Raw genomic sequence first — 19,165 nt, forward strand, 5'->3', positions numbered from 1 at the left:
CACTTCCGCAATTTAGCCTCGGTTTGATTCTGCGGCAGCATGGCGTCGGAAGATGGGAATCCCCGAGTTTTCTTTGACATCGCGGTCGATGGTGATTCCAGTGAGTGTTGTTGTCACATGATGCTTCTGGTGTATTTTTGCTGCACGAATAGAGTACCTTGTGCGATTAAGCTGACAATCACAATTTGTAAATTATCACATTAACATGAACATTTCACCAGCCAACACGACTGGTTGATCCCGGGTCTTCATAGGCTAAAAATAGCCCTTTGGAATTTTGGAACATGCTAGAGGAATCTGGGCTGCATGACTAGCACAGTGTCTCATGTAACAGATGTTTGTACCTGACTATGACAATTATGTATATGTTTTACGCTATTTATAGCCTAATCCTAAAAGAAATCTTCGTACAATTAAAACGTCTAGATAATTTTGTACATTTTCTTGTAATAGAAATGTCGAAATGTACACATGAGATTCTTTGAGAATGTTCAGTAGATAATATATAATATAGTTGTTTACGTAAGTAGAGTAATAATGATCATAGTTATCAAAGTTATGAAATTAATTGAGATAAGTTTTGGACAAAATACTAAATATTTACCACCAAAGTAGTATGAAAGTTGAAACATTCATGGAAATTCAATGAATGGAGCCAAATGAATATGTATAGCTAATTACTGTTTGTTCAGATTCGAATTTTACTCAACCCAAAGAGTCATAATAATCAGTTATAGCCTTAATACCTAGCCAGCCGCCATTTCACCTCACCTTAATACCTAGCAGTTATACCCTTTATACCAAGAATTATAATTAATTACAATGAAATTAACTGAGTTTTTTTTAATGGTTTATGCAAAGACAGCATTAGGTTAGAACATCATCATGAATAATGAGAAACGATATGTATTAGTAACCAACAGATGTCAGAAAATAAAAGTGGATCATTCCTCAGTTCGGATTTTGAAGTTAAATACATGCATTGACTGGATGATAATCAAGAAATTGCATCATGTTTCATAAGAAATTCATAAGAATTATATGTATTTATATTCTGTTTCAGTTGGCAAGGTGGTGTTTGAACTGTTCAAGGACAAATTACCTAAAACAGCTGAGAACTTCCGTGCCATTATGTACAGGTGAAAAAGGAGTAGGAACAACAACAGGAAAGCCTCTACACTTCAAAGGATGCCCATTTCACAGAAGTAGGTGCTGCTGGTTATTGGCACTGACTTTGAAATCAGATCACAACTCTGACACAATACATACCTGTCTGTCAGATATGATCTAATTATGTTAACTCTGTTGATTAATGAGCCTGGTGTCATTCATGTCAGAATATTTTATAAAGATATTATAATGGGTGTGGTTGATAATCAAAGTAACACCACAAATGTAATTGATCCTGTTTATTGTTGCCTGCCTTGAGAATATTTGCTGTAATGACTATGTCAAAAAGCTTAGGCAATGGTCTGCTAAATGGATGTTTTCTGCTGTAAGTTTTGAACCTTGCTACTGTTTTTAATTTAGTTGAACTTTAGGATATTCTAAATACCCCCAGGATTTGTTGAATGTCCTTTGAAGGCTTTTAAGGATTGATTACTTTCATAAAACAAGTGACAAAGGTATGTGCAAAGAAAATTCTGCTGTTTGCTGTTTAACACCGATCTCAGCAATATTCTAGCTATATGATGGCCACTTGTATATAATCGAAGTCATTTACAGGTAATTAGTGATTGATATTAATAATTACGTACAACAATCCACACCATAAATGTGAGCTGATGCACAACCATTTTCCCAAGCTTGGCCACCAGATTCTCATCATATACCTGCAATAGTGTGCGGACAAAACCCCCAAGGACAAAACCCCTTAGGACAAAAGTCCCCACCATGTTGGACAAAAAGCCCAAAAGCACCAAATGAATAATGATGATTGTTTATTATTCAAATATTTTATTTAGCCGACAACACATACATTATGAGCACCAATGAGCACCAGCATAAACTGGGTACATCACAATTTGAGCACTAATTTGCCTCTTCTTTGTATTCATATAACCTTCATAGCTCAACTTGACACCACCCTTATTATTCTACAATATCTCCATGCTGGAATGCTACTGCCTGCTTAGTTTATGGAGCATATATTTATATCAGTTGTAATATGACAGTGAGTTGAAATACTTAATAATGTGTACATATGTAAATACTAAGTTGATTAATTAAACTTTTTATACTCTTGAAGTCAGTTAATCCTGATAAAGAGACAATCAGTAATGAAGCATCACCCTTATTAATGTTTACAAACGAAATACTAAGTTAATTAATGAAGTGTTATGAGAATGTCTTATATATCTATACATAATTCTGTATATATATTTATAAATCTAAAATATATTTACATTCCCTAAAATACCTGTTCACCTTAACTGAGAAGCTATGCTTACCAGTGACCACTCTCCATTGTCACCCGTGAAGATCCAGGGTAGAATAGGTCTTCAGCAACCCATGCTTGCCACACAAGGCGACTATACTTGTCGTAAGAGGCGACTAACGGGATCGGGTGGTCAGGCTCGCTGACGTGGTGGACACATGTCATCGGTTCCCAATTGCGCAGATCGATGCTCATGCTGTTGATCACTGGATTGTCTGGTCCAGACTCGATTATTTACAGACCGCCGCTATGTAGCTGGAATATTGCTGAGTGCGGCGTAAAACTAAACTCACTCACTCTCCATTGTCTATAAGTAAGCTGGGGTAATGAAACAACGATGTTATATAATTGTAGCTTGGGTTTGACTTGTTCAAGCAAGGTAACACACAAAGTGATCAGTGCCCGGGTCGGGAGTGATCTGAACGGATTGGCCATGTCGGCAAGTTTAAGCTGTCTACTTGAATATGCCATGTCAGCATAGAGTGAATTTCATGTGGAAGCTTCTATGAGTTATTATTCTGAGGAATGTGATGGAGCAGGAACAATTGTATATCCATGTGATAACCAAAGTAAGACTTTTAACATATACCATGATACTTGTTTTGCACATTTGTATATATGTATAGACTGCCAGTATTAAAACTATTTTAAATTGTTGTGTGATCTCTCCACTCGTAACAGAAGCCTGTTAATCCCTGTCACTGATAATCTCTATTACTGATTCAATCAAAACATTTCACTTAAGTCAATCACTCAGCAGTTACAACATGTTTGGGGGTTTTGTCCAAAGGTCTCCATTTGGAGATTTTGTCCTTATGGGTTTTTGTCCAAGGATGTTTTGTCCTTGGGGGCTTTTGTCCACAGGGTTTTTTGTCTTACAATATTGTCATCTATTTATGACAATCTATAACGAAAGGTTTGGTCTCAAGGGTTTTAAGTAATTTCATGTCTGATTTCAGTCATCAAGGATTTTATGATCCAAGGAGGAGATTTCTCCAACCATAATGGCACCGGTGGAGAAAGCATCTATGGAGCTAAGTTTGATGATGAAGGATTTCTTTACAAGGTACTGATTGAACATATGACTGAAATTTATAAATGGTCCTGCAGGTTCATTTTTTTCCCTCGCATCAAATGTTTGGTTCCATAATATATATCAAAGAGTTTGTGTTTGGTCATCAAGGCATGTAGATGATGTAAAAAGTCCTGAATCTGTATGGTGTATATTGATATGATTTGCTGTGTGTTCACATTTTAGAATTGTCAATAACCTAACAGTTTACTTATGGTGTAGGGACGGTGGGGTAGCCTAGTGGTTAAAGGTTCACTCTTCACGCCGAAGACCCGGGTTTGATTCCCCACATCAAAGCCCATTTCTGGTGTCCTCCACCGTGATATTGCTGGAATATTGCTAAAACCGGCATAAACCTAAATTCACTCACTCACTTTCAGTGTAAAATATTAGGGATATTTTATGTGCAAGAATTTATCTAGGATTTCAAACTAAGTACCCTTGCCAAGCAAATTGAAACAAACTCATCATATTGTTCAAAATCTGATTACATATTGTTCTTCTTTTAATAGTTGTTAATCATAGGACATTGTTAGTTCAACTTTGAATTTTTTATATCAAGTTGTGAATATTTACTATAACTTGCTGCAGACAATAGGTTGAATATTTGACAGTGATGACAGATCTTTGACCTGTGTAATTATTGTTTTTGCAGCATGACGTTTCAGGTCTACTTAGCATGGCAAACAGTGGACCCAACACCAATGGGTCTCAGTTCTTCATCACTACAGTGCCCACACCACACCTTGACGACAAACACGTCGTGTTCGGTAAAGTCATCAATGGAATGGGCATCGTGAGTGAGTTGGAGAATGTGGAGAAAAATGGAGAGAAACCAGTCCAGGTTGGTTGATGATACAGATTCAGTCAAGTATTTTGCATATATTACTTTTCACGCTTATTTGTTTTTATACTAATATTGTGTGTTGCGTTAAGAACTGTTTGTTAACTCAGCAGCTTTATCGATTATCAGTTAATTCAGAATGTCCCTGGTTTTCAGGAATGTGTAATTTCTGACTGTGGGGAGCTCCTCCCTGGTGAGGATTTCCAGAAAACCAAAGACGACGGAACAGGAGACACTTATGCTGACTTCCCTATAGATGCTGGTCTGGACTTCTCTCTGGTAGGAAAAATCCCTCATCTGACCAAGGAAATTTCATCATATAATTACTAGTCTTGACCATGGGAATTCCTTTTGGTAGGTCTAGCCCTAGTTTTATGGATATATTTTTTGCTGAAATTGATTTTTCTTCATGTTACAGAAAGACAACAAGGAGAAAATAATAGAAATTGCTCTTGAAATCAAGAAGATTGGAAACACATTGTTTAAGGAACAAAAGTTTGCCAAAGCCAAGAGGAAGTACAGAAAAGCTTTAAGGTGAGGAGCAGGCTACTAATCCTTTTATAAACCTCCAGTGATGTCACTCTATTGTATTGCCAGGTTCTCCTTTTACCGAGTACAGGTAGTTTCGCGTGCATTCTCCAAGATATCCGTGGATTTTCTACAGAATAGCCCTCATCCCGGGGAGTTTCTGAGGAATATCCCTTTACATTGAATTATTACTTGCTTTGAAGATTGATCTAACTTTGTCTTGCCATCACTGAATTCGATCATAAAATATTACATTATTGAAAACTTCCAATGTGTAGTGCCGCTGCCTGGTTTCGAACACGCTACCTTTGCTTTCTAGCTTGGCGTTTTCATCCACTAGGCTATGAAGGATCGCTGTGAAGAATGAGATTGTTTGTCAGTATGAACCATTAATTTTCGTTGGCAGTTTTCCTCTCATGGGCAAATATTTAAGATTCTTCAGTAAATCTGATTCTTGGTCCTCAGATTCCATTTCCAGTGTACTCACTCACTCACTTCATTTCTTAGTCCAGTTTCTATTTTGTCATTGGAGGTATCTACATACGATGAGTAATCAGATGTCTCTACCAGAACAAGAAGAAGAAGACATTGGCCGCACACATATTCTACCATTCTTCCTTAATCTGTAAGTAACGTAAAAGCAATGTGAAAATTGCATCGCGCCTGTTGTTCCAGTCAGATATTTTTCGTTTATTTCTGTAAGAAATTGAATGTGTTTAGTGTCTGATAACAGCAGACCTTTTGGATGGAGTTGATGATATATATCACAATACAACCTGAAGGTACATGTTGTGTGTTAAACATGATATAAGAATGAATGTTGATTCTGATTTGTAGTTCCATTCAGTAGATCTTCAATAGCCCTCAAAGTTTACATAGAGTCTCAAAGTTATATGATTTAATGTTGGATTGACAAGACATGAACAATTTACACTGATTTTGATGTTTATAGTTAAATACTATGTCCAAGACAAATCTTATGGATAACAACTTATTGGTTTATTTTCACAACGTTTCTGGGCTCGTTCTTGCCCTTCTTCAGGTAAATCATTATTCACCTGAAGAAGGGGCAAGAACGAGCCCAGAAACGTTGTGAAAAATAAATCAAGAAGTTGTTATCCATAAGATTTGTCTTGTAGTACTACGCCAACTTCTAAATGCCTTTTGAAGAATTTTATGTCCAAGTATTGTAATTAAATTATTAGGCAGTCATACAATCATTTTTGAGTTATTTGATACATTTTCTTTTTGTCTTTGTTTTCAGAGCAGCATGTAATTTGAAATTAAGTGAATATGAAGAGGCATTTGAAAACTGTCACGAAGTAAGTGCTAGAAAACTTGATGGCATTCGCAATTTTAAAGAATAAATGATTACTTGATTTATGAAGTTCTGTGTCGAAGGGCTGTTGCACATAGGAAGTCAGAAATAGAGGAATGTTGAACTGTTATCTGAAAGTATTCAGGTGTTCACTGTCCCTGAACACTGGAAATCAGACACAGAGGTCTGTGTCATCTACAGCGCAGCAATATACTTTGTAGAGTTACCTCCCTTTGGCACACCTGAAACTTATGATCATGGGTTTTATCAACCAGCATCACTAATTTGAAAATGCATTCCATAGAACAGGTCTGACCTTTTGGAATGCTCTGTTGCCACAGGTCTTTTCTGTTCTAAGAACTTAACTCAGTATTGTAAGTATTCTTACATATGTACTGTTTTATGTATGGGAATTCAGTTAAAAAGCTACTGGATCCGGCTTTCTTCAGATGTAAGACAAGAACTGAATCTAAAAGCTTGTATTCTCAAAAAATTACGGGTTGTTAAAAGTCTTGTTTTTATTAAACCCCTAAAGGTCGAACACATTTGAATGGATTCTTTTCAAATTTGGGGATCACCCAATATATATTCATGCGATAGATGCAGTGTTAGAAAAATTTACATTTGGGTATTTTTAATTTATTGAGAATGATGACAAATTACATGTCTTAAACTTGGAAAACTCCCAAAATGAAATCTGTTAAATCACTGTACAATCATTTCATGGATTGTTTATTGGATCGTATTAGTGAGCCTTACACATTTTTTTGCTTACTTAATTTCAAATTGATGCTTGTTTCATTTATTTCCCATTGTACCTATTGTTTTCAGGTATTGGAGAAAGAGCCTACAAATGCAAAAGCTTTATTCAGAAGAGCTCAGGCCCAAAACGCACTAAAGAACTGGGATGATGCCGTAGTAAGTACTTCTGAGAGAGGAAAAGGACTACTGTTGTCATAGGGCAAGATGACACTTTATCCAATGTGCATCATTGGAAATGACTCCTACTTTAGAATAGATAATCAAATTATTGATCTTAAATTAACTCCATTTACTAATTCATATTATGCTTGTGGTTGTAACAAATAAGGTGAGAGGTGAAATTGGGTTTAACGTCGTACTTGAGATTCTTTCGCTCATATGACGACGTGCATGCGTGTGTATGTGTATGTACAGCTGCTTGTTCTAGCCCAGACTGAAGCTGGTTTTATAGTGCTAGCCCACTGAGATACCATGCCACAGTGAAGCATGAATACCCCACTCAGACACATTATACTGACTCCGAGCCGACCAGTCCTTGTTGTACCCATTAATGCCGAGCGCCAGGCAGGGACCAACAAGTACCCTATTTTAACGTCTTTTGGTATGACGCGGTCAGGGATCGAACCCGCGACCTTCTGCTTGCCGGGCGGACGCTCTAACCACTACACCACAGAGGCGGTCCGTAACAAATAAGGACAGTTGGTCAGCTCATTTAGTTAGGTGATGGTTTTTGGATGAGCTGCTGCTTGCAGTGGCATGGGAAGTTAATAAGAAATATCACGTGACTCTATGCTTGTGTGTTTCAGATTGATCTTGAAGCAGCATTAAAATCTCAACCTGAAGATAAAGGTAAGAATACAATCTAAAAATATTGACAGCATATATAAACATGGAGGATAGAATTTCAGCTCTGCCATATGCAAATTACAAAGATATTTACTTCACATGTCAGTTTTTATCCAAGTTAATTTGGGTCAGAGACTATTTGAGCTTATTCAATTGTTCAAAAAGAAAAACCCTTTACAGTAAACATTTGTTATAATGTACTCAAAGGGACCACTAAGTTTATTTTGTTACAATTGTTTCAACTAAAATATGAAGCATGCTTAGGCCAGACCAATTTTGTTTCTTGTTTTACAGATTTTTGTCCTCAGAAAACCTAAAGGCAGGAGGGGGAAAAAATAAAAATAAAATCACCAGTCAAAGTAATATTCCTTCTAAATACCCAAAGTATTTTACTTTTGGCAATTTATGAAGTGTATATGGGGCAAAAGACATTTTTCTTGTAAGTTTACATTTTTGGCCAATAAAAACATCAGGATGTTATTTTTTGAGTGGGGAAAATTAATTTTTATTTTTCTCTTATTCTTGAAAAAATAAGACAGGCGGATCGGTAAAACAAGAAATAAAATTGGTCTGGCCATATGAAAATTAAACCCAGTTCATTATATTGGTCAGTTCATTTGAATCATGTTTGATTTGTTTAAATATAAAAAAATATTTCAATATCTTGCTTCAATGTTGACAACTGAATTGTGATGATCATACATTTAATCCGGGCTCATTAAATTGACACTGATTTTTGTTTACTGTGTTATTCTGATGTTTATTAGGCATAATGAGAGAGCTTCAGAAGACAAAAAAGATGAAAGATGATTACAAGAATCAACAAAAGAAAGCATATTCCAAGATGTTTGCTTCCTGAAGTCTGTGACACATATACCATACAACATTAATGGCCATAGTCCATTTTCGCTATGAAAACGATATTTACAATTTTACAGCAACAGACATGAACATTTGTTGAATAAACATCACAATCCTCGAGATTTGATGGGAAAACGTTACCTTAAGAAACAGTTGTCATTCAAACAGTATATGTACCATCTTCACTGGAATGGACAACCAAGGATGGATACACAAAGACTACTTCGATAGAAATGTGTCCAGGCCCTTTATTTGTCAGATGTGACATTGTCATCTATGAAATGCATTTTGTGTAGACTTCATGAATAAATTGAAAATATATATTAATTTTTCATGGTTTTATTGAATGCTAATGTTTCTTGAAAATCATCCAAGAGTCATGCTGTTTCAGCGATGTATACTAATATTTAGTTTGTGTATTGTATGTTCTTGTGGTTCTGGTTTGGAATGGGTCGTTTGGCATTTATGCTGATCAGTGTCAAATCATGTGGTCAGACTCAATGATTACATACATAAGTGTGTCATAGTTCTTAGAGGTATGGATAGTTCTCATAATACCTTTTCTTGTCCAGACATTTGTATCTAAAGGTAGATGCCCTATAGTTTGTCCCTAAAGCAAAAACCCTATAATCCTATTTTCTACATTATAAGAGTCAAAAAGAAACTTCACAAAAATGTAATTTGAGAAAATAATGAATAATTTTTCTCTGATGATACATCTATGTATCCGAAATGGGATCCCTATCTTCGACTCTAGAAAAACGTTAGCAAAACCCACTCAAACCCATCCATTCGTCGTGCAAATGACGTTAGTGCCAAATCAGGTTTTGCACGTGCAGTCGATCACGTGATCTTCGCATCGAAGTTTTCTTCATATGCCCGTGTTTGCATTGGCCTCAGGAATTGAAAAAACACTTTTAAACCACAGTTCTAACGGTACTTGAAATGCCACGATTGTCAAATGTGCAACGTGAACGTGCCGTTGGCATGTTGCAAGCGGGAAGATCAGTTATTGACGTCGCAAGAGCAATGGGATGCAGCCGTCGTACTGTGTATGACTTGCGAGGTCGTCTACAACAAACTGGCACCACTTCTGATCGCCCAAGGTCGGGTCGTCCACGTGACGTCACGAGCAGAAGACCGTCAATCGTCCTACGTCACCTACGTGACAGATTTCTGCCGGCTACACGAACCAGGGCTGAGATGTTTAGAGGTCGACTGTCCTCACAGACCATTCGAAATCGGTTGCGGGCTGCCAATCTCCATTCTCGACGTCCATATCGTGGGCCAATATTGACGCCGTTTCATCAACGTCAACGTCTGCTGTGGGCCCAACGTCACCTCCGATGGACCCAGAGAGACTGGAATCGAGTCGTCTTTAGCGATGAATCCAGGTTTACCCTCAGATTCGCGGACGGCAGGCATAGAGTCTGGAGACGACGTCGTGAACGGTATGCCCAATGTTGTGTACAGGAAGTCGACAGATTCGGGGGCGGAAGTTGCATGGTGTGGGTGCTTTCTGTGGGAACAACCGTTCCCGACTTCTGGTCATCCGTGGAAACCTCACAGCTGCTGCTTACCGCGACCAGGTGCTCACCCCTGAACTCGTTCCTTTCATGGCGGCTCATGGCCCAGGTCTACAGTTCCAGCATGATAATGCTCGGCCGCATACCGCGATGTTGACACGAAATTTCCTTCAAAACGCTGGAATCAACGTCATGGACTGGCCATCGAGGTCCCCTGACCTTAATCCAATAGAGCACGTTTGGGATGCACTTGGGAGAAGGCTTCGTGGTCTTAGGAACCAACCTCAGAATTTGCAGGAACTTGGCGCTGCCTTGCAAGAGCAATGGCGCAGAATCCCCAACCACGTGTTCACAAGCATCAGGCAGTCGATGAGGAGACGGTGTTTGGCAGTGGTGAATGAGGCGGGGCGGCCATACACGATATTGAACTGAGAAATTTCGCATTTTTATTCTTGTGACTTGACATTCTGTATACCCATGTTTTGGAACGGCGGTGTAGCCTAATGGAACTGATTATGGCACTGTCAGTGTATCGAGTACATCACACAGATCTCAGCAATGAAATAATAACAATTTAACCATCTTACCATCTCTTGTTCTTTATAGTGCCCTGAAGAAAGAATGTCAGAAGTTTCTTTTGACTCAGTATATCTGAAGTACTGTTTGAAGCATTCTTCAACTCAAGTAATCTCAGTAAACCGTGAAGATCCGAGTTAGAATTGAACTTCATTAACTCACGCTTGTCGTAAAAGGCGACTAACGGATCGGGTGGTCAGGGCCTAGATTTTTCGAAGCTCTCTTAGCGCTTAGATAGTCGTAAGTGCCATACATTAGCATTAACTTACGACTATATTAGCGCTAAGAGAGCTTCGAAAATCTAGGCCCAGGCTCGCTGACTTGGTTGACGCATGTCATCCTATCATAATTGCGTAGATCGATGTCCATGCTGTTGATCACTGGATTGTCTGGTCCAGAGTCGATTATTTACAGGCCGCCGCCATAAAGCTGGAATATTGCTGAGTGAGGCGTAAAACTAAACTCACTCACGCACTCTCTCAGTGTAATAAAACATTATCCTCTGATTAATCACAGGTAAGCTGAGGTAGGAGATTGTTGTTAGTAACCTGCGATCTGACTGTAACAAGCTTTGAGTGAGGAATATACCGTTAACGTTCAAATGGAATGCATGCACTGGTGTTACTTAAAAAAATATGTCCTTTACCTCATATAACCACTGACTGCCAAGAGTGATGGACACTCGTTCAACACATAATCGTGCAGTTTCAAGAGATCCCGGACATTAGAAATTAACTTCACACATTGTGCCCATGTGGGGAATCGAACCCGGGTCTTCAGAGAAGAATATACATTCGTTTGGATTGGTTTGTTGTTTAACGCCGCAATCAACAATATTCCTACTATATGGCGGGTTATCTGTAAATACTCTTATTTACATTTCTACAGGGGATTGGGGCAGACTGACACTGTCTCAGAATAAACGACATACATTTGATAGAAACAACTCAACTAAATGTAAAAAGAGACCCAGTAAGATTTCAGATTCAGATTCTGTGGAAAATGTAACCCGCCCTTATGAAATTAATAGCTACAGCATTATGAGTTGAGCGGAAGGAAGAGGGGTGGAGGGATATGTTCCAAGGACTGAGACAGACCAGGACTGTTGGTTGCCATGTGGATCAGTTTGTCATGCTGACCTGCTAGGTACCAAGACCCAAATCTGTGAGGTGAGGTGAAATAGGGTTTAACGTCGTACTTAAGAATAGCTCGCTCATATGACGACGTGCATGTACTAGCCCAGACTTAACCTGGTTTTATAGTGCTAGCTCACAGAGATACCATGCCGCAGTTAAGCGGCATGTCTAAAGACATTATTACTGATAGCTGAGAACTATATCAGACGACGGAGGTTTACTTTCTCTGCTAGCAAATCAGAGATCATGACGTTCGCACGTGCCAAACGCAAATGCCGATGTGACCCCTGATCTCACGCTCTATGGTAGTAATTTGCCACGTACTGTCACTATAAAGCACGTAGGAATAACCCTAGCTGCTAATATGTCGAGTCTACAGAGAGAACACCTAATGCCTGTACGACAATGAGAGCCAGTGTACATATTCTCATCAGGTCTGGATTTAGTCCCAAGTTCGTCAGTCCCCAAACCTGTCTCACGCTCGTTTAAGCAATAACCTTACCCAAGGCCCTATACGGGTGTGAGCTCTGGTCAGCACTAACGAAAACTGAAGTTACGATACTGGAGAGGGCATACAGATATATACTACTCAAAACAAGTTAAGGGTAAAAACTTTTCATGGCCATAACTACAAATATAAATAACAGTGAAATGTAGCGATCATATAACAACTCGAGCCAACATTTCATGATAACCATAACGGGAGGCGAAAACAGCAGGAATGTCAGTAATTGCTGATCAATAAGGTCAAAGTGACCTACTGTCAGAAGTGAAAATTCAAACGCCAACATTGAACTAATAACGGATGTAACCACCTCGAGCAGTAAGACAAGCAGTACACCTCTGTCTCATACTGCGCACCAGACGCTGGAAGAAAGCTTGGGGTATTGCCTGCCATTCTGCAATGAGATACTGGGCCAGTTCTGCACGGTTGTTTGGAGGGGCGTGGTTGTTACGAAGCCGACGTCCCAACTCGTCCCAAGCATGTTCCATAGGGGCTATATCTGCTGAATATGCCTGGCATTCCATGTGATGAACATTGTTCTGTTTAAGGAAGTCCGTCACAACACGGGCACGGTGTGGTCGTGCATTGTCATCTTGGAATATGGATCCGACACCGATACGTTGTAAACATGGCAAAACAAGGGGTCTGATAATCTCCCGTAGATAGTGATTTCCGGTCAGGTTACCATTAATGACATAGAGAGGTGTCCTTTGATGAAAGGAAAACTCACCCCAAACCATGACACCCCCGCCTCCATATGGCAAACGTTGGCTGACGTTAACGTCAGCACACCTCCCTCCTAGACGCCGATACACACGAGTTCTAACATCATTGAACTGTAGAGTAAACCTAGACTCGTCGGAGAAAAGAACTGATGCCCACTGAGCACGTAGCCAACGAACATGGCGTCTACACCAGTCATGTCTTGCCGTCGTGTGTCGCTGAAGGAGCGGTGGTCGTACTGCTGGGCCCCGTTCCTCAAAGCGATCGTAGCGCTACGACAGTCGTAACTCCCATACTTTAACATAGACTTACGACTGTCGTAGCGCTACGATCGCTTTGAGGAACGGGGCCCTGGTCGCCGTGCCCGATGATTGTTCCTCGTCAGTCGGTTCCTGACAGTCTGATCAGATACCAGGGTACTTGTGTCAGTTCTCAGTTGGTCACGGAATTGTCTGGCGGTTACTCTGCGTTGTGGGAGGGCCATATTTGTCAGGTATCGGTCTTCTCTAGGAGTTGTTGATGGAGGCCTGCCAGAAGGTGGTCGATTATTCAGCATTCCAGTGACACGAAACCGGTGTCATAACCTTCCAATGACACTCTGACTCACGTTTAGTCTCTGAGCCATACTGTGTTGAGATTTGCCATCTTGAAGCCAAGCAAGAGCTCTTCCTCTGTCTCTCATGCTCAGTTGACGTCTTGCTATTGTAGAATTTCAAGTGACAATAACAATGCGACAATTACAAGTTTTATAGAGAAAATAAGCATGAACAGCACTAATCCCACGAAGAACACGTGCAAATGTTGTTCATGATGAAACATCATCTTCCACAAGCACAGTGGTGGCGCTTCTGTGAATTACTCGATGTTTCAATTTGTTCATTTTTTAACACCCTACCACATGATGTCTATTGGCACCACGGTTATCTGCAGCCTTTATCCAGGTTCTGCAATGGTTGTGAATAAACTACCATACACGGAATGTAAAGTTTTATTCATGCATAATGCAACCAGCCTCATCAATAACATTACATGATGACATCGCATGACCCTTAACTTGTTTTGAGTAGTATATAATTAAAGGTCACATGCACCCAAAAAATCAAACATAATTAAAACACAATTATCACTTATTCATGACATATAATATACATTGCTGGTTATGAAAAAACATATAAACAAAATTATAAGCGTACAATCGCAAATCAAAAGTGCAATATTGTGTACTTGGGTTTACTTCCCAAGAAACGAAGCAGCCGGGATACTGAACCCTGCAGTCAGAGCGGGTGGGTGTGCACTCAAGTGTAACGGCTGGTTCATTTGCAGATTCCCTCACGGCTCATTGTGTGTGTATATATAGAGATGTTGGGTTTTGTAAATACATGCTCATTTTTTGTGTATAACATTTTTGCAATCAACAGACATCATAACATGTCATGTGTACAAGTATCACACCTGCCTGTCTGTGTAATTACATAATGTGACAGAGACCGAACTCGGGCCATAAATCAATGCGTTTTGTTTATGGTATATAGCCTGATTGGTGTTAAGTTCAAATTGCATGTGGTCAGTGATCGCAGTTGTGTATTGAATATGGTCATTAGCAGACAGGCAGGCAGACACATAGGTGTCAATAAAACAGACATTGAGTTTTGTCTGTGACAACGACATATCTATATCACAGTTAGAAATTCTGTCAACGCTAAATAATGACATTGCTTTTAAGTATCGAACTGAGAAAGTGACTCGGTAGGAAGAACGTGTGGTGAAATAGACAAATGAAATTATATATACAGTTAATCTACTGTCATAACATATAAAAAGCTCGCGCCTGTGAAATATCAACAAAACATTAGAAAAATAGCTCACACCAAAGCCTTCACCGAGTATTCACCGGACAACCCGCTTCCAAGCTGCGCGAACCTATTTCACTGCGCACGTGCTATGAGCGCAGCCCAGCTGTTGAAACCACTTGAATTCCCCCAAGCGCTGGGGGAAAATTAGTGAATCGTTTGAACTACGATATCGCGCGGTTTTTTTCATCGCGTAACTTTATAAGTTGAATTTGCATTTTTGATGATTTGTTTCGGTAAGTCCATACCGAAAGGAATCAGAATCTGCAAAGTTGTGTTTTACGTTGCATGTGACCTTTAAGTGTATTCAAGGATTGCCGAAACTAACTCGTATGTTTGGGTCTCCTTGGTGTTATGCCAGTTGAAGGCGTGATAGACTCCAGAAAACAAAACTACTGTTCTTCGGCAGGCAGTTGAAAATGCAAGATACTCCTCACTCGACTGCTCAGCTATCACCATGGATGTTCACCAAATCAACAAGGTCTGGTGCCAGATATCTATAGACTTTGTGATAAGTATGGCATAATGGACCATATCAGTACCTTTCTCGACAACGGCAATTTCCCATGCTATACCTATGGAAAAAGAAAGTAAAATCTGCAGTATTCGACGTTCAGTCAAGATCTTTGACTGAGCGGACCCATAACGACCCAGATCTCCAAGAATTCAAGCACATTCACTCTTCATTATCAGTTCACCCAGGTTGGGTAGCTGTGTGGAAGAATCCAATCCTTAGACATTCTGTGGGGTATTTTATGAAAATTGTAGCCGCTTACAAACTGTTAAAGCCTGAGGAGTATCTGTGCGAACGCTGTGGTAACTTTTCAGATCCCTTGTCTCACATCATAACGTCATGTGAATATACATCTGAAGTGCGGGATGATTTGTGGTGTCAACTTGCCAACATTGGACTAATTGACTTCAGTGTTTTTCTTCACAATATATCTGAAGATGACCTGACTCTAAATCTATTATGCTGTAATCCTAACTTCACTTTAAGGGAAAGTTATAGATCACAATTCACACTGACTGCTGTACGGTACGTGTACAAGATGTGTACTACATACTACAAAACACAAACTGTCTTCCAGTACTGAGGGGAAAGAAGACTGAGTCACTCTCTATTTCTGATGTAATTTTATAATTCTCATTGTATTTCTGATGTAATCTTATAATTCTCATTGTATTTCTGATGTAATCTTATAATTCTCATTGTATGTCTGATGTAATCTTATAATTCTCATTGTATGTCTGATGTACATGTAATCTTATAATTCTCATTGTATTTCTGATGTTGGTTGCCATGTGGATCTGTTTGTCATGCCGGCCTGCTAGGTACCAAAACCCAAATTTGTGAGGTGAGTGGCTGCTTGCACTAGCCCAGACTTAACCTGGTTTTATAGTGCTAGCTCACTGAGATACCATGCCGCATGAATACCCCACAGTATACTGACTCCGAGCCGACCAGTCCTTGTTGTACCGAGCGCCAGTAAGGGACCAACAAGTACCATATATTAACGTGTTTTGGTATGACGCGGCCGGGGATCGAACCCGCGACCTTCGCTCTCCGGGCGGACACTCTAACCACTACACCACGGAGGCGGTCCTCACATCTGTACAAGTGTTAGTCCTGCATGACGTCACTTACAGCTGCGACCAATGAGACGTACTCTTGTATTAGTCACACCGACGGCATGCGTGCACTGCACTAGAAACGCTGCCAAGTCCCAAATGAAATTTTTGCCCTAACGAATAAACATCAGATAATACCAACGTATTTTATCCAGGATCATACCTTTTAGCATAACGACTAAATATTAAATTAATTCAGTCACTCAGTGTATGTTTCTATGACACATAATGAATAAATATCAGTTTACTCAAACGTATTTTTTTCACGGACATGCATTTCAGGAACAATTTTAAAAATTACTGAATTAACCAAACAGTGTGATAGTGCCGGTGCAGTGCAGAAAGAATATGTACACATTATCGTTTACGTATTACATTTTAACATAGAACTAAAGAGTTTTCAATCATATATATACTGCTTGTATTTCAGTGAGGTGCGTTGGATGAAATGTTTCACATTTTAGCTTCTGATGTAATGCTATAAACCTACAAAATATAATTCAAATATATCGTTTTCAAATTTTATACCCTCTTCTTCTTGACGACTTCTGACGTTCATTACCAACGTTCCTTCACGCACTGTGTAAGAACCCATTGTGGGCCTCGCACGTCCGGAAACGCTAGAGCAGACGACCAAGTCTCAGGTTACAAGATGGCGCGAGGCAGAGGGGAGCGAGCTTGTGTGGGATGCTGACGTGACCAAGTTTGACGCGGCAAAATGTCCTGTCTCTTCTACGTGCAAGCTGTTCTACTTTGTCTGTGTGTCGTGCAAGCGAAACCCAACATAGATTATGTGAGTCCTAAGAATATTCTTGTGTTCGGTGGGAATGGTTTCTTGGGCTCTGCCACGGTGGAGACTTTGTTGGAGGCTGATCACGTGATTACTATAGTAAACAGAGGTAACTGGTACTGGGATTCCGTGTTCACCATCAAGCCTCGCGTACAACATATCTCTTGTGACCGAGGGGTGACCCTACGTAAATGTGACGGCCTTGTCGAACTGGTTGGGAAGAAATCATTTGATGTCGTGGTGGATTTCAGTGGATATCACCCGTTTGCTGTAACAGAGGCGGTGGATTTACTAAAAGATAATTTAAGCTTATATATTTACATTAGTTCTGATTCCGTGTATGAGGTTTGTGAAAAGAGTCATTCAGAACCTTCCCGTGAAACTGACGACGTGCGACCGAATTCCGAAGAAGTGCGGAATGCGCTGGCGGAAAAAGATGATTATGGGCATCGGAAGTTGCAATGCGAGGAAGAACTCGAAAAGCAGCGCCAAAACGGTGGATTCCCGTATGTTTCATTACGTCTCCCTGACGTCATAGGACCACGCGACAATACCTACCGTTGGTGGATTTATCAAATGTGGATAAAATTGTCAAAATATCTTGAAAAACCAGTATCCGTCCCAGCAAGATTTCTTAACAAGCCGATCAGTTTAGTCTATTCGCAAGACGTCGCTCGGTTTATCGGATTGTTGTTGCAACCTAATCCGGAATGGCTGGATCAAGCATACAACCTGGCTTTCAAAGAGACACCATCTTTACTTGACGTTCTGACGGACATGAAAATGGCGCTGAACATGACGGATCTAACGATAAAGACCCACACGGGTGAGGACGCCATGTATCTGTTCCCCTCCGTGCGACAGGGTCCGGTTGACATTTCCAAGGCCGTGGACGTCCTGGGCTGGGATCCCACCCCCTGGGAGGAGGCTGTGTTGGAGACGGTGGACTTCTATGAGAGTGCAGTCACGCACAACGATTTTGACGTTCCCAGGAAGGATATCATACGAACCATGCAGAGCTATTTCACAAGCCGCCCCTTTAAAGTGTTGGTGGGCTTGAGGAGGGAGTATGGGTTACATTACCAAGGTCCAAACTTAAAAAAAGATGAACTGTGATACACCAAAGTGATGTCAAACATGAATGTACACGAAGGTTATGCGTTTATTGTGATGTCTCATATTTTATTGTGAAGTTGACATATCAGATATAATGATGTTCTTGTAAATACGTATTTTTCTATTGTGAATAAATCAGAACTTTCGTATTAAGGAGAAAAAAGGCACATATGCTTGTTATCATTGTCATCGGCAATGTCGTTATCACCAAATCACAGGTCAATATGGCGGCAACCGTACATCTGTGCTGCTCCATAGATACGATTTGTGTTTGACTTGTGATGATGCAGAGCAAAACGGTGTCCCACAGTGTTAACCTAATGGTTTACCTATCCAAATCAGCATCGAACTTTATCCAATTTACCGACACACGCAACACTGTTCGTTTCCAGAGGCACTGAGGCAGAGGTTTTCGGGATTCGAACCCACAGTCACTGGCTTCAGGTGCGCCCAAGGTACGCTACTCTACAGTTAATTTCGGCACGAGCAAGCCACCCATGATACTGGACTCCCATGATGTAGTATTTTAGGACTTCGGATTTACATGAGATGGCAATTGTTAATGTATGTTGGGTGTTTAAAATACAAAAACATAACTTGCTCATTTCCTTTACTGAACAGGATGCACAGCTGTTGCTGACCC

General features: G+C 40.0%; 2 protein-coding genes across 2 annotated transcripts; both read left to right on the forward strand.

The window, feature by feature from the left end:
* The first annotated feature begins 24 nt into the window (after positions 1 to 24).
* On the forward strand, positions 25 to 8,991 carry LOC124269830 (peptidyl-prolyl cis-trans isomerase D-like). The gene is given in 12 exon segments (XM_046704906.1): positions 25 to 100; positions 1,064 to 1,128; positions 1,130 to 1,205; positions 3,397 to 3,503; positions 4,165 to 4,353; positions 4,510 to 4,632; positions 4,772 to 4,887; positions 5,414 to 5,506; positions 6,146 to 6,203; positions 7,031 to 7,117; positions 7,768 to 7,810; positions 8,575 to 8,991. Coding segments are annotated over 12 exon segments (1,110 nt in total). The 5' UTR covers positions 25 to 39; the 3' UTR covers positions 8,667 to 8,991.
* An 8,079-nt stretch (positions 8,992 to 17,070) lies between these two features.
* On the forward strand, positions 17,071 to 18,686 carry LOC124270260. Its single transcript, XM_046705331.1, has one exon. It carries the CDS (start codon positions 17,335 to 17,337, stop codon positions 18,520 to 18,522), a length of 1,188 nt encoding a protein of 395 aa, XP_046561287.1. The 5' UTR covers positions 17,071 to 17,334; the 3' UTR covers positions 18,523 to 18,686.
* The last annotated feature ends 479 nt before the right edge of the window (positions 18,687 to 19,165 follow it).

The sequence above is a fragment of the Haliotis rubra genome, unplaced genomic scaffold (genome assembly GCF_003918875.1).
Source record: "Haliotis rubra isolate DU_JTF1 unplaced genomic scaffold, ASM391887v1 Scf1, whole genome shotgun sequence".
NCBI lineage: Eukaryota > Metazoa > Mollusca > Gastropoda > Lepetellida > Haliotidae > Haliotis > Haliotis rubra.